A 25,875-nucleotide genomic window follows, 5' to 3' on the forward strand; every position below is an offset into this window, starting at 1 on the left:
AAATTTGATTTCTGTATAGAGGCTTTTTGGTCTTAGCAGAACTAATGTTACGTTAGATTATAAGGTTGCTTGCTTTGCAACTTGTATCTGGGTTTTGGATTCGTTTACTGTCAAACTATAGTATCTTCTTTTTCCTTTGGACTTTCTTAATCTAGTATACTGTTGGAGAGCATCTTGGTAGATTATTATTCCAATCGAGGCCCTTGGTTTATCCAACATTTTACATGTTCATAGATCTTTTTCTAGTAGTTACATTATGATGTCAAAACATCGATACATTTTCCTATAGACTTCTAAGTTTAGAGTGAATGACGCTAAAACTATGTTTTTGGTAGGCAAAAAGATTTGAGATTGACAATGCATTTACGGGCAAGCTATCCTGTAGATAGTACTGATGTATTTTTTTATTAAACAATTCTAGGTTGATGTTATTACTAATAGAACAAACTAGCTTAAAAAATTAATAAGAACTGTATTTTTCAGAATAGATAACTGAATGGAAGTTGTTGATCATTTTTTTTCTGATTTTAAATCATCTGAAGAAAATATGAGAGAAGTTGACTGGAGTAAATAAGAGCCTAGTTTAAGAAAATGAGAACGAACTTCAAAATGATGGTAGTTATCTCAGAAATTATCTAGAAAATTTTTTAGCCTGATTCTCTATTTATCTCTATAAAATTAATCATATCTGAATATATTAGAGATAAACAAGCTGAAAATATTTGATTATTGGGCCTCTAGGCATAAAGGATTTTTTCATGAAAACCATCGTAACTTTTGTCGAAATTGATACCACCACTTTATTTATTTATTTTTAATAAAACCACGTACATTTGCTTACATGTTTGCAATGTCACACTTTTTGGTATTTTCTGTTTTGATTATTTCCTCTAATCTAACTTGAGAGGGGAAAGGAGAGGAGTGGAAGAGGAGATGGGAGAGAGGTTGTCGGTGATGGGCCGGTGGCTGAAGAGGGGGAGGGAAGTCAGTTGTGAGAGTGTAGAGGGAGGAGGGGAGGAAGGAGGGGTAGGAGAGGAGGAGGTGAGGATGGAGGAGGAGAAGGGAAAAGAGAGAGGGAGGTAGAGGGGGCAGGTAGAGGGCGCCATTGGTGGAGGGGGAGGAGAAGAGGTAAGGGGTTAGGTTTTGAAGAATCCCAAGAGGTGGAGGAGTAGGGGGAGGGAGGGAAGGGAGAAGAGGGGAGGTAAGGAAGGAGGTGGAGAGAGGGGAGGGGTAAAATGGACATTTTTGGATTTTTTTGAGCTGAATATTGGTTAAAGTGTGACATTGCAAACATGTACGCAAATGTAGGTGATTTTTATTAAAAATAAATAAATAAAGTGGTAGGTATTAATTTGGATAAAAGTTAATGGTTTTCATGTAAAAACCCTAGCTAAAAATGTGAAAACTAAAATCTAGAAGCTCCGTTTTGTAATTTATATGTGCATGATTTGGACTTCATTACTTTTTATGCTTCAATGCTTCAACTTAATGAACTATCAAACGTGTTAGTTTGATCTGTCACACTAAAAGTTTCTCAATAAATTAGATTGATACATGATCTTGATTATCTTCCTGTTGTTTCTTTATTAAAATATTTAATGAGAAAAAATACTAGTTCTTCTATTGATTATGTTTTAGCTATGATTCTGGTTTCTGCAAATTGTATATTTACATAGTTGGATTTTCAGTTTTATATATAGTAGAAAATCTGCTAATGTTACTCAGATTCTTACAAGATGCATTAATCACAAACAATTCCTTGGACTCAACTTTAACTACTGACGTCTGCTTTGTTATAGTTTGATATTTTGCAAAATATCTCAAAAAGGTCAGTCAGTATTTATCTAGTTATATTGTTATTCATCCTAGATGAATTTGTGGATCGGGTTTTGAATCGCCACCTGGTGATTTGGAGAGCTGAGGGTTACAACTCGAGGACCCATTGTCGGATTGTTGTTAGCTCTGTAGTATATGTTGGGCCAGAATTTAACTTTTGAAAGACATTGGATGAGTTTGAAAAGATTTCTTTATATGATTACCATTTTCTTGTGTTTGTCTTGATATGTTTCATGTTGTGTATGATAGCAGACCTGAAAGTTGATTTTAATTGGCTAATACAGGGATCTTTCAGCAGTACGGGGCTGATCGTGTCATCTAAGTTGCCAAGGTTCTCTGATATGTATACTCTTACTGTAGCAAGTGCCGATCCAAAGTCTATTTCTGCTAACAAACCAGTCCAATTTACGAGGAGTGTAACAAAATGGTTGGTCTTTTTAGCTCATTTTATTTGTTTCAATTAAATATGTTGCAGGAGTTAAGAACTCAGAAGATAATGCCACTTATTCTTTTGCATTCTGAACTTCATTTTTATATAGGAGATAATAAAGGTGGTTTTGTATTAGCAACATCTGAGATAAAAGTTTGCAAGTATTACAAGTTTTTAAAGGAAGAAGCAAAATTGTACTTTCTCTTGAGCTAATACCAGCATTCTAGTTTCATTTATCTTGGGCAAATGTTCATAGTATAAGAGGGATAGATCTTGCAATTCTGTGATTCAACTTTAATAGTCCTTTTGTTATGGAGTCCTGTAGCTTTAGGTGAATACAGTGCCAGAATACATCTGGTGCTAATAAACAACAAGTGGTCAAAAATACTTAATTCACTTTATTTTGAAAACTTCATGTTTGATGATGTATTTTTGTGAGTTGATAGAATATCGCATAGATTAAGGTCAAATATTTATCAAACTGATATCTTCTTCGTTTGGATATCATGGTGTTTTGCTTATTGTGTTTTTGTAAAAAAAACCATGGCGTTGCGATTAAAGTGTTTTCAAAACACCATGTTGAGTGTTTTTTTGTCAACACTAGTTTGACCTGTTACAATATTAGTATTAAACATATTATTAATATATTATATATTAATTATAATAAAATATATTATAAATAAAATGTTATAATATTTAGTTTACATTATTATAGTATTATAAATTATAAATATTAAGTATAACACAATATAATATTGTATAATGTATTATAATATTATATTGTACTTTAATATGTTATATTATATTATAATTATTACATATTATTTGCAAGTAATATATATTTAAAATTTTGGTATATCATTTGTTATGTTTATATATTATATTTTTAAATAACCTTATTTTATTTATTAATATAATATTATACTATACTATTGTTAATATAATATAATATTGATTAATAATGTAATATTATGTTATTACTAGTATAATATAAATATTTAAATATTATATAATAATTATAGTTTTCTAAATTGTCAGAGTTATTAATAATACTTTAATAATATATTAATAATTTATGATATAAATAATATTTTTTATTCTTTGAATATATTATTTTTAGTTTTTCACCTTAACATTTGTTAGCAATAAATTATTTTAGTATTAAAAATTATTTTACTTGTATAATATGTTATATTATTTATTTATATAATATATTAATATTATATTATTATATTACATTTACCACTGCGACGATATTATTATAATCGATTGACTTATTATATTTTGTTTATTGTTAAATACTTATTACGTATTATTAATATTTATAATTATTAATATATTACTATTTATTTATTAAAAAGTTAGTAATATTATAGTAATTATAAAATTGTATAATTTATTACATATCATTATTATATTATTATTTATTATCAATAACTTTTTTTATTTTTTATTAGAGTATTTATATTTTCTTATTATTTATTATTATAAAATACATTAGCAATTAAATACTAGTATTTAATATGTTATTATATTATCACATAAGATATTTTAATTATTATATTAAATATTACCAATATGTTAGACTAACTATAATATAGTATAGTATAATATAATATAATAAGCATGTCGATAATAACTATATATTAATTACATTTAATATATTATGTTAGATACCATGTTAACACATCTTCAAACTCAAAACCAAAACACCGAACTTAAACACCTAAAACGTGTTTTGAAATAAGTGTTGTGTTTTAAGTTTGAGGGTGATTTAGCTCAAAAAACACAATAGTATCCAAACGCACGGTGTTTTATTATTGACAAAAACACCATGGAAACAAGTAAAACTCCATGATATCCAAACGGAGCCAGTTAATAGAATTGCAGCTGAAATATAGAAGCCTAGAAGGTTATAGCCGACCTCATTATGATAGATTACTGTTATGTTGTTATTGCATCTGATATATAAACTAGAAAACCATTCTGATAGATGTTTATCTCTACGTTGTACCTCCCAATTATTAAAATCCTTCAGGGTGACATGTCTGTAATATTGTTATGAAGAGTTTTTAGAAACACCAGGCAGTTTTAAGTTTCCACAAAAGTGCCTAGAGCATCTCAAACTGCTAACCTATCTGAAGCGACTTGAAGATCTGACTGCTTAGTAGTATTTGGTTTCAAGTTCAGTTCATGTAGTAGTTATTTAAAGTTAGATTCGAATTCAGTTTGAATACCAATTGACACTCCGATTCTATTCATTTATACAATTCAATATTCAGTAATTATTCATAAATATTTATTTAACAATTTTAGTTATTTTCTCTGAAATTTATTCAACAAATATTTGCTTGATTTATGTTTTTGATATTCGTTTATTACCGTTATCAAGTTATTGACACAACATGTAACTGATGATGCCCAAGTCCTAAAGATTACTTCAAATATTTGTGTAACCAATGTTTTAAAAAGAATTACCAGACACAACATGTAACTGATGATGCCTAAGTCCTAAATATTACTTCAATTATTTGTGTCAACCAATGTTTTAAAAAGACTTTTGCTTAGCCCGCCTAGGCGTACGCCTAGGCCTAAGCGGTACCTAGGCTGTTTGCCCAGCGCCTAGGTGGTACCTAGGCTCCACCTAGGTTTTGGGAGCGCCGAGGAGTGAGTGGGTTCTTACGTAGACTGCACCCTTTAGATCTTAATCATAATTTCCTCTATTACAACCTCCATGTCCTCCAACCTACAAACTCCTCCAGCCTTTAACTATGAGCACTTCCTCTACCTCGTATGACCTTTAGCAAACCATCTTTACCTCCCGCTTAAAAGAAGAAAGAAATCTACCTAGGCACCAGTCCTACGACTAAGTTTTCTATAACATTGTTATTTTCTATCAATTATTGTAATTAAAAATAATAAATTAGGAAAATTGCCTAGGCCCCATCTTGGCTCTAGGTGTCGGATCTGACGACAAGGCTGCCTAATGCTTTTTGTAATTTTGGTGTCAACAAAGATCACTTTATGTGACATTGATTTTTAAAGTATAATAAACATTTGAGAAGATAACAATTTGTGAGAATTAAATTTATCAATTCTAAAATAAAATACAAATGAATAATTGATAGTCAGACTAATCGAATATGTTGCTAGTTGAATTGTACTCCTTTGCTAAATAAGTATTAAAGTTGCTCGTTATTTCGTAATGACCTTTTAGAATTGAATATACTGAATAATTAGGCCAACAATTTACAAAATATGTCAGTTATTTGATCAGTTTCCTCAGTTTTTTTTATTACTCTCTTACATTGCAGTGTCTTGTACTGATCACTTTTTTCTTGCAATTACATTTCCAACTTTTACTTCCAATTGTTTTAAAACTAATATTCTTGGTTGTTCTTAGCTGATGCTTAAATTGAGATAGTAAAAAAACTGCTTGTCATCCTATCCTCCCCCTCTACAGCCCTATATGATTCTTTAAGGCTTGGTTTGGTAGAACGGGAGGTAGAGTAAGGTGAGGGATAAAACAAAAAATTCTCTCTGTTAGGGGGTTTGGGGAAGGGGAGGTGGGGTGAGGTCAGATGTAGGTAGAGAAAGTGCAAAATGAATAGAAAGGAGAGAGAGAGAGAGAGAGAGAGAGAGAGAGATCCAAATGAGAGAGAGAGAGAGAGATCCCTCCAATTTGGATGGAGAGAGAGAGAGAGAGAGAGAGAGAGAGAGAGAGAGAGAGAGAGATCCAAATGAGAGAGAGAGAGAGAGATCCCTCCAATTTGGATGGAGAGAGAGAGAGAGAGAGAGAGAGAGAGAGAGAGAGAGAGAGAGATCCCTCCAATTTGGATGGAGGGATACATGAGGGAAGAAGGAATTTGTTTTATAATGACACACCCTCACCATTTTTTCATAATTACTCAATTCTCTATCTCAGCGAAATTCTATCTCTCTCTCTCAAAAGGATTATATTGTTTTTTACTAACTCATCGCATTACCACAAAAGGTATATACTTACTTCCTTGCACCTCATTGCACCTTACTCCACCTTACATTCTCTCCTTGTACCCCCTACCTAAGGGTAATTTGCAGACAACCCCTCTGTTCTATACATTCAGTAGCACTCATTACTCGATTCACATTTTAGCACTTCCAACCTCTCAATTCGACAAGAAGGGGGTTTATCTGTAATTTATCCTTTTTCAAAATGTGAATCTATGAGTGATAACATTACTGAAGTTATATATGCAATTTACTATTATTTTAACCCTGTTCTGCAGTTACAAATTTATAGCTCATCCTTAAACTCCCCCCCTTTTCAGGTTCACAAAAGATGGGATCCTTGTGGAAGGCCTTTTCTGGAAGGATGTTGAGAGGCTAATTGACGACTACAATGGAGATCGCAAGAGCAAGTAATTTGTAAAAAGACTTGCGTCATGAAGACCTGAGCTTTTACAAAGAAAAAGGAAGTTATTTACCGTTACCAGAATACTGAAATTCCTGTTTTGGACCTCTGTTACATGAGAGAACTAGTGTAGTAGGTTCAATTTCTATGAGATGCTTTCAGATTCTGCGAGTGCAATATGCTAAAAGTAAGAATTATTTGCGAACTTACATGTCAGAGATGCGTTGATTTCAGATTCATGAGCTTCTTGAACTTTTTTGAAAAGCTACAAAAATGTTGCCGGTCTAAGAAGTGTTGATCCTGTGACTGAAAGCCGCCCGCTTTTCCCTGCTAACTACGTTTTGTTTGTCTTTTGCCTTATGATATATCGTTAGCTGAAAAGAGAGAACATATCTTAAATGCTGAGGGAATGTATGGCAACCAATGCGTTTTTGCCATTTTTGTTTTTTTTCAAAAAAAAAAAAATTAAACATATTTGGTAAATGTGATGTTTTCTTGGATTGACCCATTACAAAGCCTAAAAATAAATGTTTTTTTTTCAAAACACTAAAAATTTGTTTTTTGAGATCCCGTGACCTTTTTTTTTCACCCAGCTGATCCCCTTTTCTTCCCCCAACCCTAATAGCTCGTTGCCACCTCCGAGTCACCGTTGCCGTCTCTAACTCGTCCGAGTCACCGTTGCCGTCTCAACTCGTCGAGGGCTCGCCACTTCTCTGACATTTGTCGCCGGCGGCCGATCATGCGCCGCCTCCGAGTCGCCGACTGTCGTCAGAGTTCGATGAGTGGTACAATTCACTCGCCGATCTCTACCAGAAGAAGCTATGGCGCTCACTCTCAAGCTCGAGCAGTTCGTCGCCCTTGCCGTTGTTCAGATTCGCGTTCTATAATTAATCTAGAGTTTATGGATTTTGGATAGATTTTTGTTGGAATTTGACTTAGGGTTTTGTTTAGTGGTGGTCGAATCCAATGGGTCTAGAATTTTGAATCCGAGATTGTCTTTGTGATTTTCTAGCATGTAGGAAGTTTGAATTTTGAAGATGACAACGTATTAGGAAAATCTGTAAGCTTTTGTGTTGAGATGCTAAGAATTAAATGAATTCTAAACTTGGCAGACTCTTTCGTAACCGTAAGAAGATTTGGGTTGGTTCTTGTTCTTAATTTGACTTAATCGTCTCAAAAGAGGAAGTCCCACTTAAGTAGGGGCAAGTTATATGAAGTTTAAGGACCAGGGGGTATTAGATTCAATTAGAACTCTGTCCTAATATGCTCTTTTTAATATTGTTTTTATTCATGTTTTTGAGAGTGCACCTGTTTGTGTTGGTGGGTTCTTCTCATTTACGCAGAAAATAGGGTGTTGCTATAGGGACCTCAAAAAAAGGAACCCTGAAGGGACATGTGAGGTGTCACCCCCTGGCGGGGTGATTTACTGTTCATGAACAGTAAATCACCCCACCAGGGGGTGACACCTCACCTGTCCCTTCAGGGTCTCCTTTTTTTTGGTCCCCGAGGCATTAATCCAGAAAATATCTGATTGATGGTTAAACAATATACAACGGAAGCTTACAATCTTTGATTGTTTTGATGTTTTTCATTCAAGATGACTTGTGATATATTCCATGATATTCAAACATATAATACGGTGGACCATCCCAAAAGATAACACAAACCGTTCGTTGTCATGTCCGTGCCAAGCTTAAAGGGGGCAGCTAGGATTTCTTTTGATCATGTTTGGGGAATAAGGAGTCATGGTTTGCTTTTCTGATTCTTTCTTTAAACATGTTAATAAATGTGAAGAGAAAATCAAATTTCTAGTTTATAATGAAAATAAAAATACGTATCCACATTATGTCTAAGGATGCACCTCTGCTTGTGTGCATATATGTATGGATGAGTGTAGATGCGTTCATCTGTGATCACAACAGTAGATCTGGATCCTTATAGTTGTTTCTTTTTGTATGTAATATTATATAAATCATGTGTAAGGATGCACCTCTGCTTGATATATATTATATTGTAATGTCACTAAAATACATTTTGAGCCTAATGCATATATATTATCAATGTCATTAGCACATGTTGAACACTTATTCATCATTGTTTCATGATGGTGGTGGCATATTAGAATTAATTTTTTTTGAATTATAGGCATTGAAAAAAGCTCCCGAATGGTGGTTGGCCGTGACGACTGACGGCCACATGTGACGACTGACGGCCGACAGGTGGCTAGTGGTGGGGAGCGGCAACGGGCGAGAGTAAGGTTACTAGTGGTTGTTGATTGGTATCATGTGCTATATAAATGGTCAAACTAGTTTGACCAATAACTTTCAAATTGGTGTTTTCAAAACACTTTAGAAAAAAACACCATGACATGGTGTTTTTCTATAAATACACAACAAGAAAATCATCTTGATTACCAAACACACCCTAAGGATTTCACAGATTTATGTCCAAACAGCCCCTTAGTGTACTACAAAATAAGATAAAATACACAAATTGCATCTGGTCCTTTCCGTAATGTTTTGTTATGTAAAACCAAAATAAAATACACAAATTTGCATATGGTCCTTTCCGTAATGTTTTGTTATTTTGTAAAACCAGAATAATATACACATAGGATAAGAAAACTACACACATCATAATTTACATAATACAACCAACAATGACAAAATGATCCCTCTTTCATTGAACGAAAAGGAGATAAGCCAAACTATATGATTTAGAACACACAGAAGACATGTTTATGGAGAAACGGGACAAACACAAGCCCGAACGTGGACCCAGTCGAGGAAAATAACTTGCCACGAAGAACGGGTCATATCTTTTAAATCGTAAGTCGGAATTGGACGAATTATATATGAAAATCGCGTACTTTTTCGAGATGAGGCCAACCAAACCTACTAAAGTTTGTTTTTTCGCGATCTGTTTTGCCAAATTCCTTCTGAATTGAGAGATATTAGCGTTTTTGTTAGTTTTTACTATTTTTGGTAATGTTTTAGGAGTTTGTTTTGATTAGGAAGTAAATTCGGTTTTATCCCAAATTTGACCGATCGATTTCCCTAATCTTAAGGAGTCTTTTTTTAAAGAGTTTTGTTATTTCTATGTTTAGTAAAGTTTGAGTTCTAGTAGGAGTTGTTTCTTTTTCTATTTAAGCAGAGTATTTTAAGCCTAATGGCATATCTTTTCATCAATAAAATTTATCTTTCAATATTTCTTCGTGGATTCGAAGTTCTTCGTGGATTCGGAGATCGTTCTTTGTGGATTCAGAGATCGTCGTTCTTTGTGGATTCAGAGAACACCCTTGGTGGATTTCGAGGTTTACTTCTGCGCTGCGTTAATTGATATCAGAGCAGGTTCCTCCAATCCGATGGAAGGTGATGAAGCCCCTTTTTTCTCGAACTGAGTTCGACGTGCTGAAGACCGATGTTAATCAGATGAAAACTACCATAGAGCGACTTGCATCGGTAGTGGATCGTCTGAACACGGTAGCGGTTCGAAATCGTATTGATGGTCGCCAATGACGTGATCCGACTCCATATGATAAATTCACGGCAACGATGATAACTATGAACCCCTATGCCGGGGTGATTATCACAAAGACCGTCGACAAAAGTATAGTTATGATGCTGGAGGGTTCAAGATGAAGATGGATCTGCCATCTTTCAATGGACAACTTCATATCAAAGAATTTCTTGATTAGATTGCAGAAGTAGAGAGGTTTTTTGAGTATATGGAGATACCAGATGAACGTAAGGTAAAATTGGTGGCCTACCGATTTAAAGGTGGAGCATCAGCTTGGTGGGAATCAGTTTGTATGAATCGATCTCGTCAAGTAAAGCCAAAAGTCGATAGGTGGGAAAAGATGAAGAAACTACTGAAAGTCTGTTTCTTACCGGGTGATTATGAACAAGTCTTATTCGGACAATACCTGAATTGTAAACAATATGGAAGAACAGTTGATGAGTACACATAGGAATTTTATCGGCTATCATCCCGCAACAATTTAAATGAGAACGAGGACCAACAGATGTCTCGATATACTGGGGGATTAAGGATCGTAATTCAGGATCATGTATCTTTGCAGCAGATATATACCTTGACAGACACAGTTAAGCTAGTCGAAAAGGTGGAGCGACAACTTGGACGAAATAATAGAGGATCGTGGGCAGCTTACGACGGGTCGCGCACGGGCTTTAATCTTGGTGGGAGTAAATAGTCTCAAACTGTTTCTGATTAAGATACTGAAAGTACCCTAGAGGGGGGAGGGTGAATAGTGTTATTACTAATCTTATTAAATATTAATGTGGATTAAAATTAACTAATAAATATATCCTAACAATGATGATATTCAATAAGATATATGCACGAATATAATATGCAAAGGGGAAAATAAGCAAGAAATAATATAAATAATTAGTGGACACAAAGAACAATCCAAGCACAATAAAATGATCACGGAGTTCGGAACTTCCGTCGTCTCCGCTCCCCACTCCCGGGGAGAATCCACTATCACAATCGGGTTTTCTACGCTCACCCGACCAACATTTACACCTCATAATTCGGTTTTCTAGTTCACCGAAAACTTTACAGCATACACAATTGCAATCACACTCTACACCCTCTAAGTGTTGGTCTCTAGCCCGTGTTTCCCTCAAGTGTTCGGAATTACGACCTACCTCTAGGCATTACTACCGACACCACTCCTCTTGGGATAACCCCGTCTCTCACCACACACTCCTCTCGGTATAAAAGTGTGATACAACGTCTAACTCAAAATGAAGGCACAACTACAAGATTTGTTCTTTATAATAGGTGAGAACATAATTTAATCTCACTCTCAAGGTTACACTCACCACAACCCCAAATTATACAATGTGTGAAAATAGTTAAGCTCAATGGTTGTGTGTGCAAGCAATGAGAAAATAAAATCAACTCAATTAAAGTCTAGCAAATATAAATATAACAATGTAAATGTAAACAAGCTAGATAAATGAGTTGAGAAAACTTCTCTAGAACAAGAGAGATGGAGATGTGAAATGGAAAGCTCAAACCAAAGATGCTCTCCTCTTCTTGTGAAACAAACTTCACAACACCAATTTTGTAAACACTTAAACAAACTTAAACCACCCTTAAAACTTGTTTTAAAACTCTCTTTTTCTTAGTTCAAAAATGAAATAGAATGTGGTATATATAGGTTGAAGAAACAAAGCTCAAAACCCAAGTGAAACCTAGCAAAAAGATTAAAAAAATGTAAACTAGAAATATAGCTATTACAGGCCATCAGTAGACTGACGGATTTCATCAGTCGACTAATGAGCTGACCGTTACAGGCAATCGATAGCTTATCAGTCGACTGACGACCTTTTATCAGTCGACTGACGACCTTTTATCAGTCGACTGATGGATCATCAGTCGACTGGTCAGTCGACCAAAACAAGATAACAACTATTGACAACTACAGACACTTTCATCAGTCGACTGATTGGTCGACTGATTTCATCACTCGACTGACCAGTCGACTAATAACAAGTATACTGCCTGTTTAAAGCAAAAACCTGTTTCAAACTGCCTTTAAAAATAGTAAACAAATTCTAAAAATTATGAAACTTTAGGAAATGATTGTAGACATGATAATACACATGCTACAAAAAATTGGTTTTCAAAAAGCATCTCCCAAATGTGAAATGTCATCATTTTGCAAAATCACATAAGTATGAACATGTTAAAAACTTGATTTTGTCAAAATAACTTAAACAAAACTTTGAAACACTTTAGGATGGATTTAGAGACTTATACAAGATATGAAAATAGTGTAAATAAGTCTTCAATCCATAAACATAATATTTTGCAAATTCAATAGAATAGTGTAAATAAGTCTTCAATCCATAAACATAATATTTTGCAAATTCAATAGAATATGAAGCATATAAACTTGTTTAATTCATACTGAAACATGTGTAGAACATTGTAAACATCATTTTTACATCTCTAGAGATTATCAAACATATTAAACATGATTAATTGCATAGTGAAACATATTTAAACCCTTAAACATGCACGAAATATCAATATGATGAATAAATCATCAAAACTCAGTTAACAACGTTATTAATTACATTCAGATCTTAAAACATTTCTATAATTTCGTTCTTAATCTTTTAAACATGAAAAGATCTGGTCTTTATACATATAATACAAAAGATTTACTTTTTATTCACAAATTAATTAATTAGGCTCTATAAAACACATTAAAATCTCATTAAAACTCTTTAAAATAGGGGAGAAGGATTAGTAGAGATGAAACTCGCCTGAGATGTAATGCAAAACGTGGAAGATGAAGTTCTAAAGTAGATCTCCAAGCCACAAGCAGAAAATCCCGCCTTAAAGCCCTTAATCTCTCTCTCAAAAATTAAATTAGGGTTTGTAGAATTGTTTGGTGGCTGCTAGGGTTTCAAATGTATGAAATAATACTGAAAACCTTATGAACAATGTGTCTATATAGCAGAAAAAATGAACATGGGCCTCAAATACCCGAAACCAAGTTAAAACAGGAAAACAATTTTCAGGTTCTGCGATTGATTGCGGCGGTCGGCCGAGCTGCGGTCGACTGCGGTCGACCAGACTAGAAATTTCTAAATTCTCAGTCTTTTGGCCATTCTGCATGTTTCGACTCGTTTCTTTCTCATTTACTGACTTGTTTATACTCAAAATACTTGTTAGTGTACTCATACACCATTTAATGATATTTATCTCAATAAATATCTACTTCTTATAATTAATCACATATTAACTTAATTTATCAATCATTAACTCAAAATTTTCAAGGTTTTACAGTGAAGGGGAGGTTGAAGTTAACACAGAGGAGCTACTTGCAGAAGATGTTGAAGAAATTCAGTTTTGATGGCAATACCAAGGTAGTGAGTACTCCATTAGCTCCCCACTTTAAACTTTCAGCTAAGATATCACCTGTTTCAGTTGAGAATCATGATTATATGTCCAAAGTTCCATATGCTAATGCTGTGGGTAGCTTGATGTATGCAATGGTGTGTACAAGGTCAGATTTGTCATAGGCCGTGAGCATGGTATCTAGGTATATGCAAAACCCCGAGAAGGGTCATTAGGAGGTCATGAAGTGGATCCTACAATATATCAAAGGTATCGTCAATGTTAGTTTGGTGTTTGAGAAGAATGGGAGAAATAGGCAGGATTGTGTTGGATATGTGGATTCGGATTATGCTGGGGATCTTGACAAGCGTCGATCTACTATTGGATATGTGTTTATACTAACAGGAGTACCGGTATGTTGGAGATGTATACTTTAATCTATAGTGACTCTTTCTACTATGGAGGCAGAGTATATGTCGTTGACTGAAGCTGTGAAGGAAGCTTTATGGTTGAAGGGGTTATTAGATGACTTGGGGATTTTACATGATACCATTAGGATAAATTGTGATAGCATGTCAGCTATCTATTTGGCAAAGAACCATGTATATCATGCACGAACAAAGCACATTGATGTCAGATTCTACTTTGTTCGAGACGTCTTGGATGATGGAGATGGCAAATTAGAGAAGATCCACACAAAGGACAATCCGACAGATATGTTGATCAAAGTTATCATCGGGGTAAAATTTGGTCATTGTTTGGAGATATTGAACATTCTTTGTTGTTGAGGGTCTTTGGAGGCCATTTGAGTGAACTACGTGAGGCTTGATTCCTTAGGCAAGAGGATACATAGGCAGTCAGTTTGATGAAGCCAGTTTAATGAGTTGATACCGACACGGTGGAGAATTGTTAGAGTTCTCATTTGAGTTCCCGACTTGTTATGGATTGAATCATTGTTGTGGATTGAGTCCACTTCGTACTGGACGCAACAAGTGGGAAGGTTGATATCGGGGTCGACTTAGTTTTATTGGAAAACTTCACCGAAGTGGAGATTATTAGTCAAAAAAAGGGGAGAGGCTCACTTTCGGTGAGAAGAAGGCAGTGAGAGTCAAAAAGGTGTTGATGATTGGTGGAGGAAGAAGAAAGGTGTTGCTGATTGGTGGGATGTTGCTCATTAGTGGCCTGATTGGTGGCCTGATTAACAGGGGAGGAGGCTATAAAAACCCCCTTGGCCTCTTCCCTTAATGGACATCCATCAGAAGCTTGAGAGAAAAGAATAAGAGCTCTTTGCGAGAAAAATTGAGAGAAGAGGTAAAATCAAGAGTGATTTGTTTGTGAGATTATTGAGTGATTGTAATCTCTATTTGTACTCTCTTTCTCTATTAGTGAGATCTATCCCCTCCTTGCCCGTGGACGTAGGCACATTGCCGAATAACGTAAATTTGGTGTCTTGCCTGTGTAGTGCTTGTTTGGTTGTTGATCTGTGCTCCTATCTCGTTCGTGGCTTCGGTTCTGCTACGCACAACACAAGCTTCTTTGATACCCGAGCTTCGAGCTCATAATACTTGTTCTTCCACTCAAGAACCTCATTCTCTGCTTTATTCTTCTTGCATTGAATCTCCAAGAGCTTCTCTCTGAAATTTCTTTCTTTCTTTCCCATTTCTTCCAACAAACGTTTTATGGTTTCTCGATCACTTTGCTCTCTTTTTCTGAGATTTTTGCAGTCTTCTTCAAGCTTGGCCAGGATTTCCCTGAATATGACAGAGACCCTCTTGCGATTTTCGACTGCTTGACTTGCCACAAAGCTTGAGAACTCTGACCCATCAACCTCCATGATTTATTTCTTTCTTCCTCTTCTTCACCCTCCCCCCCACCCCCATGTTTGCTATATCCACTCCCAAACAGTAACTTTGGGAGTTAGATTGCCGAAAATGCCCTTTTGGACTTGGCCTGGTTTGGTTTGGGAGAAGAGCAATTTAGTCCTCACACACCCCCAAAGTTACTGTTTGGGAGTGTGAATAGTTGGACCCCCCCACCCCCCTTCCCGGTTGGAGAAAATGATGTGAGAGATGGTGAGTGAGGAGGAAAAACCGAGGCAGATGAAAGGTCTCACAGCTTTTGAGTTTGTTAGAAGATGACAAGTGGCAGTGGGAAGTTAAAAAGATGGCTAAAGGAGGGCAAGCTATTTGGTTGACTATAAATAAGGAAAGCTATCATAGAAAACCCAGTTTCTATTTTTTTCGCTTAGTTTCTTAAATCTAAAAAAAGGATGAATTGTCACCATGTTATTAACGATATGACTCATTAAAGAAACTCATTTTATAGTTTTTTTTAAGAAAAAGGATATAAATTAGCTTTTGATGATTTTTCCCTATTTCTTTTTCTTTGATTCTAGGAAATAAACAAAACAATTGGTTTATCTCGGTGGACCTCACAATTAAATCTTTTTAATATAATTTAACTAATTAATATTATTTATAGGTCTACTGAATGAGAAGATTTGCTTGATGAATTGTAAAGTTTCTCTGCAATTAATGATGTGGAGGATCAGTACTAGGGGGTTTTGCTTGTAAACCCCCTGAGAACTTCTATTACTATTAAACCTCTGAGTATTTTTCACTCACACTTATATTATGTCTGGTCTAACATGTAATTTGTCAAAGATGAAAATGCCCTCGACCATTAAAAATTTAACGTTAATAATAAAAGGGCATAAGGCCGATTAGGGGTGTGCAACGGTCGGTTCGGTTCGGTTTTTACCAAAATTTGAACAACCGAACCGAACCGCCTATAATTCAAAACCGAACCGAACTGTTGCAAATCGGTTCGGTGCGGTTCGGTTCGGTTTGTTAGGTTCTAACTTCATCAAACTTCTTATCAAACAACAAACTGTGTTAAAGAAAAAAAGATATCAACAAAGTAGGAGATTATGAAGTATAAACACTGATATAATAATATTTTTTTAACCCATAATGATTCAAAAAATGAGTTTAGGGTTTGAGTCTTTGACTCTCTGGGGACGGGTCGGATAGAGTTTGAGATCAGAATGTGTATTATTGCACTATATTCGGTCGGTTCGGGTCGGTTCGGGTTAAAAAGTTTTCAAATCGACTCGAACCGCCTTACTCATAAAACCGATTTTTCCGGATCGGTTCGGTCGGTTTTTTCGGTTTGGACCGAACCATGCTCAGCCCTAAGGCCGATCTTGTGATGGCTAGGGGAAATCTTCTCTTTCTTGGTCATGTGTATGGCACGTGACGTATTAGAGTTAATAGTATTAATTAATTTGGAGGACTAAAGTGAAACATCTTCAAGGGAGATTTACTAGAATAAAAGAAATTAAGAGGCATCATGTGCAAAATCTGTTAGATGTTTTATATAATTAAAACACTAAAGGGAAATTATATGCAAAAACCCCAAAATTCGGGGAGGCGGAGGAGGGGGGATTGGGATCCTCTACTAATGAGGACCCTTCCTAAGACCTCCTCATGAAATCTTGGCCTTTGATTTATCAATCAAAGGTCATGATCTCATTCTCTTGTAGTAATTTAAAACTGAAACACGGCCGAATCTAGTTGGTACTTGCAAGTAAAAGTAAGAGTTTAGCAATCAGTAACAGTAAATAGACAAGATATATGTGGTTCGGCAATGTTCCTACATCCACGGGACAACGACGAGCTTCTTTATTATGAAAGAGTAATCTGAGAAATACAAACTCTTGAGAACAGTTTCCAGTTCTCTCAACTCTCAATCTGAAAGTAATCCGTTATACTCACGGATTGCACAGTTCTTTTTCGATACAAAGAAATACCAAGAAAGGAACTTAGGAAATATGATGTTTTTCCTCAGAAATCCAATCCTATAATCGCTGGAATAGGCTCATATTTATAGCAATTGTTGCTTCCTATTCTGAGTCTTAATAGGACCTAAAAACCCGTCACAAAAGAAAACATGTACCATGTTCCGTGTCTGACTTCTGAATAAGAATAGAAATCCCTATAGAATAGGGATTCTATTTTATAGGATCTGTATTCTGTCATATAGCAATCCTATTCTGTTTCAAACTCTATTGTGAGCCACGAAATCCCACAATTTCAGGACACACCGCCATCAGCTCCATCAGCTCATACATCTCCACCTTGGCATGAAATCCCTAGCCAAGGTAACCTGCTCGTCGTCGTCCTACCGGCCTAACGGCCGTCCGCCCCCTAAGGGCCATGCCCCCGTGGGGCATCAACACTAAGAGAGTCGGATCAAGTTGAGACAGTGCTCCAACCTGACCCCGGGTATAACCTTCGTCAACATATCAGCTGCATTCTCCTTGGTATCAACTTTCTCTAGTATCACGACTCTGTCCTCAATGATATATCTGATAAAGTAAAACCTGACATCAATATGCTTGGTCCTCGCATGATGAACCTGGTTCTTTGCCAAATGGATGGCACTCTGACTATCACAAAGAACTGTAATATCCCTCCGAGTAACACCCAAATCACTAACCAGACCTCAAAGCCATATAGACTCTTTCACTGCTTCTGTCACTGCCATATACTCTACCTCTGTCGTAGACAACGCAACCACTGACTGTAACATGGACCGCAAAGATATAGGACCCCCTGCCAATGTAAAATAGTAACCTGTAGTAGACCGACGCCTGTCCAAATCTTCTGTATAATCTGAGTCAACATAACCTGTCACAGCTGAAACTGACGATCTCTCATAGACCAAACCAACATCCAACGTTCCTCGAAGATACCTCAAGATCCACTTGACTGCATGCCAACGGGTCTTGCCTGGATTAGCCATGTACCGACTAACCGAACTCACTGCATGTGCAATGTCGGGACGTGTGCAAATCATGGCATACATCAAGCTGCCAACCGCACTAGCATAAGGAACTTGTGACATGTATTCCTTCTCTGCTATAGTAGTAGGGGACTGCAAACCAGAAAGACTGAAGTGAGCTGCCAAGGGAGTACTAACCGACTTGGCCCTATCCATGCTAAATCTACTGACTACCTTCTCAAGATATTGTCTCTGCGACAAAGACAATCTACCAAGCTTCCTATCCCTCACTATCTCCATCCCGAGTATCCTCTTCGCTGGACCCAGATCCTTCATCTCAAATTCATTGCTCAACTGAACCTTCAGCAGCTCTTTCTCACGTTTACTCCTAGCAGCAATAAGCATATCATCCACGTAAAGCAATAAATAGATGTAAGAACCATCTTGAAGCCTCTTGAAATAAACACAGTGATCATACTCACTCCGTGTGTACTTCTGCCCCATTATAAAAGTATCAAACCTCAAGTACCACTGACGGGATGACTGTTTCAGCCCGTATAGAGACTTTCTTAGTTTGCATACCATGTTTTCCTTTCTAGCAGTAGCATATCCTTCCGGCTGAACCATGTAAATATCCTCTTCCAGATCACAGTGTAAGAAAGCAGTCTTGACATCAAGTTGCTCGAGCTCCAAGTCTTATTGCGCCACCATAGCTAATAAGACACGGATAGAAGTGTGCTTAACCACAAGAGAGAAGATCTCGTTGTAATCCACACCTTCAGTTTGTGCAAATCCTTTGGCTACTAATCTTGCCTTGAATCTTATACCTGTAGAATTCCCCTTGGAATCTGGAATGCCGTCTTTCAGAGTGTACACCCACTTACAACCTATCGCCCGTTTTCCCTTAGGAAGTGTCACCAGCTCCCATGTATGATTTTTGTGAAGAGACAGCATCTCCTCATCCATAGCCACCTTCCACTCATCTATATACAAGCTTTTACAAGCTTGCTTATACGTAGTAGGTGCATCCTCATACTCCCCGAATACTAAAAATGCATAGGCTGCCATATCCTCAAATCCATATTTGAGGGGTGCTCTAGTATTCCGACGCTCTCTCTGTGCTGCCAAAGATGGCTGAGGAACCTGCTGCTCATGCTCATGCTCATGCTCATGCTGTACATGTGGCTCCTCAATGGGAACCTCCTCATCTGCAATAACCTCTGGCTCACCCTGTACTGTATCATGAATCCCATCATCGCTACCATGACCTGAATCCAAAAAATTGTCCTGTGTACCATGCCTTGGTGCTCCAAGCTCCACCTGTAGAGAATCATCCTCATCATCAAAGCTATCACCTCTCCATACTGGAGATCCATCCTTGCATCTCTCACACTTAGGCCGTAAGAGTGCCTCCTCATGGAACTTGACATCTCTAGATATCTCCCACTTGCCCATTTTAGGGCACCACAACTTGTAGCCTTTGACCGAACCTGGATAACCAAGGAATATGCCCTTCCTTGCCCTTACCCCTAACTTATCCTCCTTCACATGAAAATAAGCAGGACACCCAAAAACTTTCAGATGTGAATAATCCGTAGAAGTGCCAGACCATACTTCCATGGGAGTCTTGAACTCAATCGCTAATGATGGAGACCTGTTTATGAGATAACACGTCGTAGATACGGCTTCAGCCCACCATATCTTGCCTAATCCTGCATTAGACAACATGCACCGTGCTCTCTCTAGAAGTGTGCGGTTCATCCTCTCCGCCACTCCGTTCTGCTGTGGTGTCTTCTTCACTGTGAAATGCCTGCGAATACCATGCTCCTGACAATACTCCTTCATGGGGTCCTCGGTGTACTCTCCACCGTTGTCGGATCTGACTACCTTGATAACCCTGCCAGTCTGCTTCTCTATCATCGCCCTCCATTTTTTGAAGATTTCAGTGACTTCATTCTTTCTCTTCATGGTGTAAATCCATACTCTCCGGCTGAAATCATCAACAAAACTGACGAACCACCTAGAACCACCTTTGGACACTGTCCTGGATGGACCCCAAACATCCGTGTGGATATAATCCATAATACCCGTAGTAGTATGCTCCGTTGAACCAAAACTAACCCGAGTCTGCTTCCCGAATATGCAATGCTCACAAAAGTCCAACTTCCCAAGCGTCTCACTGCCAAGCAAGCCCCGCTTGCTCAATGCCTTCAACCCTGCCTCACCCACATGCCCTAAGCGCATGTGCCATAACTGAGTCTGGGCCACACTCTTCTCATCAAGAACCTCCGAGACCATAGCTCCACCTTCAACTGCATCTCCCTGAAGAAAATACAGATTTCCATGTCTAACTGATGTAAGCATCAACCTGTCACTGTTGTAAACACAACACATGCCAGTCTCACCAACATACTTGAAACCCTGAGCCTCAAGTGCACCAAGAGAAATCAGCCCTTTCGAAAGAGCCGGAACATGACGAACCTCTGTAAGCTTCCTAACTGAACCATCTGCCAAACTGAAACGAACGGTACCAACACCCATAGTCTTGCATGCTCTGGAGTCCCCTATAAAGACTGATCCACCCTTCACCTCACGGTAACTAGTAAACCACTCTCTAACGGGACACATATGATAAGACGCCCCGGTATCAAGCACCCATCCTCCATACAGATGATCATCATGATCAGCCATAAGAGCCTCTGCTAGATCTCCTGTAATAGTGATATTCACATCATCATTAGCCCATGTAGATCCAACCAGATTCACCTCGCCATCTTTCCCTTCCCTGTTGACATTATCCTTCCTGGTAGGACAATCCCGTTTGAAGTGACCCTTCTTGTGACAAGTATAACATTCAACTTTAGACATATCTCTCCCACGAGAGTGTGAGCGGCCTCTGTTCTTTCTACCATTGCTTTGCCTGTTATTGCCCCTATTATTACCCTGATTCTGACTTCTGACCATAAGACCATGAACTTGTGCATCATTAGCCATATCCTTCTTGTGGACAGCCTTCATAAGCACCACAGAAACCACATCTGCATATACTAAGCTTTCCGTCTTATTGGTGACCATCGTGCCAACCAATGCTTCCCACTCAGGTAATAAAGAAGTCAACAACAATAAAGCTTTGACGTTGTCATCATATTTCGCCCCTAAACCAATGCAGTCTGAAAACAAACATTCAAATTCAGTGACGTGATCGGTCATGAGTTTACCGGGTTCAATCTTGAACGTGAAGAGCTTTTTCTGAAGGTATAGTAAACTCATCTGATCCTTCCTGAGGTAGGTATTCGTCAACTTATCCCAAATTGACTTCGTCGCTTTTTCATCACGGTAGTTATATGCAACTCCGGTATCGAGACATAACCGGATAGTATTGCACGCCTTCCTATCCATCGCCTTGAACTTATCTGCAACCCAAACAGTTGGTTTAACATCCGGTTCACCTTCTATCGTGTCTGCCAGATCATTGTTAATCAGTATATCCATCACCGTCGTCTGCCAACTGCTAAAGTTGTTCCTTCCATTGAACCGAAGAACATCGAATCCATGGACCTTTGCGTAGACTTCACCCTTCCTTTCTGACATCTCGTCAAATACCTTGTAGACACCAACCCTTGTAGCTCTGATACCACTTGTAGTAATTTAAAACTGAAACACGCCCGAATCTAGTTGGTACTTGCAAGTAAAAATAAGAGTCTAGCAATCAGTAACAGTAAATAGACAAGATATACGTGGTTCGGCAATGTGCCTACATCCACGGGACAACGACGAGCTTCTTTATTATGAAAGAGTAATCTGAGAAATACAAACTCTTGAGAACAGTTTCCAGTTCTCTCAACTCTCAATCTGAAAGTAATCCGTTATACTTTCGATACAAAGAAATACCAAGAAAGGAACTCAGGAAATATGATGTTTTTCCTCAGAAATCCAATCCTATAATCGCTAGAATAGGCTGATATTTATAGCAATTGTTGCTTCCTATTCTGAGTCTTAATAGGACCTGGAAACCCGTCACAAAAGAAAACCTGTACCATGTTCCGTGTCTGACTTCCGAATAAGAATAGAAATCCCTATAGAATAGGGATTCTATTTTATAGGATCTGTATTATGTCATATAGCAATCCTATTCTGTTTTCAAACTCTATTGTGAGCCACGAAATCCCACATCTCTTCCTCAATCTCATTCTCTTCCTCCTTCCTACTTTTCATCATGAGGATATCATGACCTTTGATTGATAAATCAAAGGCCAATATCTCCTCATTAGGAGATCTTAGGAGGATCCTCATTAGTAGAGGATCCCAATCCCGGGGGAGGGGGGGGGGGGGTGGTGGAANCATTAGAATTAACAAAAAATTACTGTAAAGGCTCTCCTTAGAAAATCATATAGGGGGGAAGATATGGCACACTTTTTTTATCAGTACTTATATACCCTAATATTTTTAGAATTAGAGTTTATTACCTTCCATATGCAAACATGAGAATAATTTTATGATGTTCTCATGTCGTGCTCATGTGCTAATTATAGAACCTTTTAACTCATATTATTTGTGGAATTTATAGTTAACGGCAACCAAGTTCTATTTTAAGCTTATCACAATTTTATTTTAAAATACATTAGAGATAATCCATAACATTAAATTCAACAAACATCATAAGAAAATCTAAAATTAGCATGTGAATATCAAGCGGACATATTTGGAGAAATGTTCTTACGTTTGCATAACAAAAAGCATCGATCATGTTTGAACATTCCAGGTTACACAAGCGTTGTCAAAAACAAGTTAGGGTATAAAAGAATGATATAGCAATATTGATCTTTTTCCCATAAAAATAGGGGTTTTGAGATGTTGGTCTAGCAAATCTTATGTATTTTAAAAACCCAAAACCCCTGACTTACCTCAAATAAGCCCTTTGGTCTAACACTGTTAATTTATTAACCCATTGAAAACTAACAGAGGTTATCTTTTGTTTTCCCTTTTTTTTTTAATTTAATTTACTGTTATATCCATGGTTTTCTTCATCCCGATACCGGCATTCGTCCACACAAGTAATGCATGTCTCTAAACACCGTAAAATCCACACTAGCTCTTTAAAAAACTTACGGGGGAGCAATCTGCATCCAAGCCGGTTTTGTGATGACATAGCCGGTCCTCAATGCAACGTTTCCGACCATAAAAATCGGTCTTGGTAAGGTCATTCGATTAGTGTACTCACTTTATAGAAAGTAACTTCTCCCAAAAATTTGGGGCCGAAGATGGTGGTTAGTTAATTAGATGCATGAGCAATAGTCAACAGACTTCAACCAATTAGTATTTAAGCTCCTCCTTGTTGTCTTTCGTTCCTCCTGCGGTGAGAGAAAACAACAATTTGGTATTCGCAGTATAACTATTTTCACTCCTAGTCGAGTTAGTTTCTAACGGAAAAGGCTAACTTGGACTAATTTGGGAGAAGTTTTTTTTTGGCCAATGAAAACTTTTATTCATTTACCAAATGTGAGCTTTGAGTACATATCAAGATACTCAGATTTTTGAACCTGAGATACAAAGAACTTACAGGAACAAAAAAAAAACCAAAAAACCTCAACCTACAATAACAGAGAATAGCCCCTGTTAGAAGAAAGAGGACTGTTAATCTGGATGGTTGAAAAATCAATTTGTATGACTTTAATCAGCTGCACAGTGTCCCTTTTTTGCTGTGTAAAGATCCTTGCATTTCTCTCCCTCCAAATGTGATATATAGTAGCCGTCAAAGCTAATCTCTTCATCTTTTGCTTGTGGCCTTTTCCTCTCAACCTGTTGAACCAATTCATCAACTGAGCCCAAGTGTTTGATTTCCATTTGAAATCAGTCCAGTCCATTATGTGATTCCAAATGCAACATGAGAAAGTGCATTCAAAAAATAAATGATCCCTAGACTCCAGATCATTACCTTCACATAAGCAGCAGCAATTGACATTTATGATCCCTCTTTTTAAAAGCGTATCTTGAGTTAGTAGCCTATCATGTATAGCCAACCAACTGATGAATGAGTGTTTAGGGAAATTTAAACTACCCCATATAGTTTTGTACCATGGAACAATATCAAACACAGGGGAGACACCAGCATACAAAGCTGAAAGCTTAATCTTTGATCCCTCATAACAGGATTTGATGAGATTTTGTAACCTGTCTATACCTCCAAAATCTGCTAGAGCCTTATCTCTTGCTTTGATCAACTTTTTCCACATCCAAGAGTCTCCAGACCTTGCTTCTACTTGCCATATATTAATATTTTTGAGATAGTTTCCATGTATCCATTTAATCCACAATAATTCTTTATTTGGGAGAAGTTGTGGGTTTAATTTGAGGGATTTATTTAGAAATATCATGATTTGGAGGACTCCTTTCAAAACACATAAGATTTGAGGCACCAATATCTCAAAAACCCTAAATTATATAGCTAACTTTATTGATTTAACAATTTATTAAACTTCTAATTTACTAGCTAAATGGTAGTTATATTGGGCATAGTTACTATTAACACAATAATCTGTCACAATCCTAATTCACATAGTCCATGAATAGAAATGTAGTCCGAAACTCCACCATTTTGTTGAAGGATTCAATCAAAAAATTTCAAAAAGTCTATCTAAATATCTAGCACAAAATTTTTTTAGTCTTAATCAAAAGTCTAAGATGTATGATTATTGGACAATTGTCCTAGCCTAACAATCCCAAACAGATAAGCATCCTCTAAATTTAGTGCTTGTTTGGTTTCGCCATGATAATAATTTCTTAGAATGTCCTATTCTTATTCTTCTTCTTTTTGTTTGTTTTGTTTGAGGGGGCATAAATTTATACAAAATGTTCACCCAAAATGAGACTTTTCTTTGGAATCCATTTTCCTAGCTTTTGAGCTTGGAAATGGGATGAAAGTCACTTTTAGCAATAAAGTATATAGAGAGAGAAAAAGTGTTTTTGGTAATAAAATACTCCGACAAGGGCTTTAACCGTGTAATGCAATCATGGATTTTTTACATATTAATCCCTCAAAAATTTATAATTTCATATTAGTCTCTCAAATCTTGGAATTCCATGTTAGTCCCTCAAATCATATGACGTCATGCGAAGTCATCCCTATGATTAGTTACAATTTATTTAACTAGAATATTTTGTTAAATCTAAATATTAGCAGCAAAATTAGAGCTTTACTCCTCTGTAAACTTTCTAAATCCATTTCATAATATTTTAAACCAAGAACCCTCTTTTTAGAAAAATCAAATTCACTTGAACTCTTCCCTAATGGTCATAAAAAGAAACCCTAACTCAAAAATTTCCATTTAACGAATCTATCATCTTCTCCTCCATTGTTTGAAACATTAAAGGAGATGATTTTTTACATCTTTTATTAAGAAGAGGGGGTAATGTGATAATTGACAGTGTTTGGTTTGTAGTTAACCAAATCATGAGTTTGTTTCTTCATTACCAAACTAGCATACAAATAGCCCAAGCACCAACAAACCAATGCGGAACAAACAAAGAATAGATCCAAACTGGAAAAAAA

General features: G+C 36.8%; 1 protein-coding gene across 1 annotated transcript in view; it reads left to right on the forward strand.

Annotated features, from left to right (window-relative positions):
- Positions 1–6,950, forward strand: part of LOC109821654 (probable signal peptidase complex subunit 2) — an 11,868-nt gene extending 4,918 nt beyond the window's left edge. Inside the window, exons 5-6 of the mRNA XM_020387825.1 lie at positions 2,121–2,263; positions 6,577–6,950. Coding sequence (XP_020243414.1) covers positions 2,121–2,263; positions 6,577–6,670 — 237 coding nt within the window. The 3' untranslated portion in view covers positions 6,671–6,950. The remainder of the gene's footprint in view (positions 1–2,120; positions 2,264–6,576) is intronic.

The sequence above is a fragment of the Asparagus officinalis genome, chromosome 8 (genome assembly GCF_001876935.1).
Source record: "Asparagus officinalis chromosome 8, Aspof.V1, whole genome shotgun sequence".
NCBI lineage: Eukaryota > Viridiplantae > Streptophyta > Magnoliopsida > Asparagales > Asparagaceae > Asparagus > Asparagus officinalis.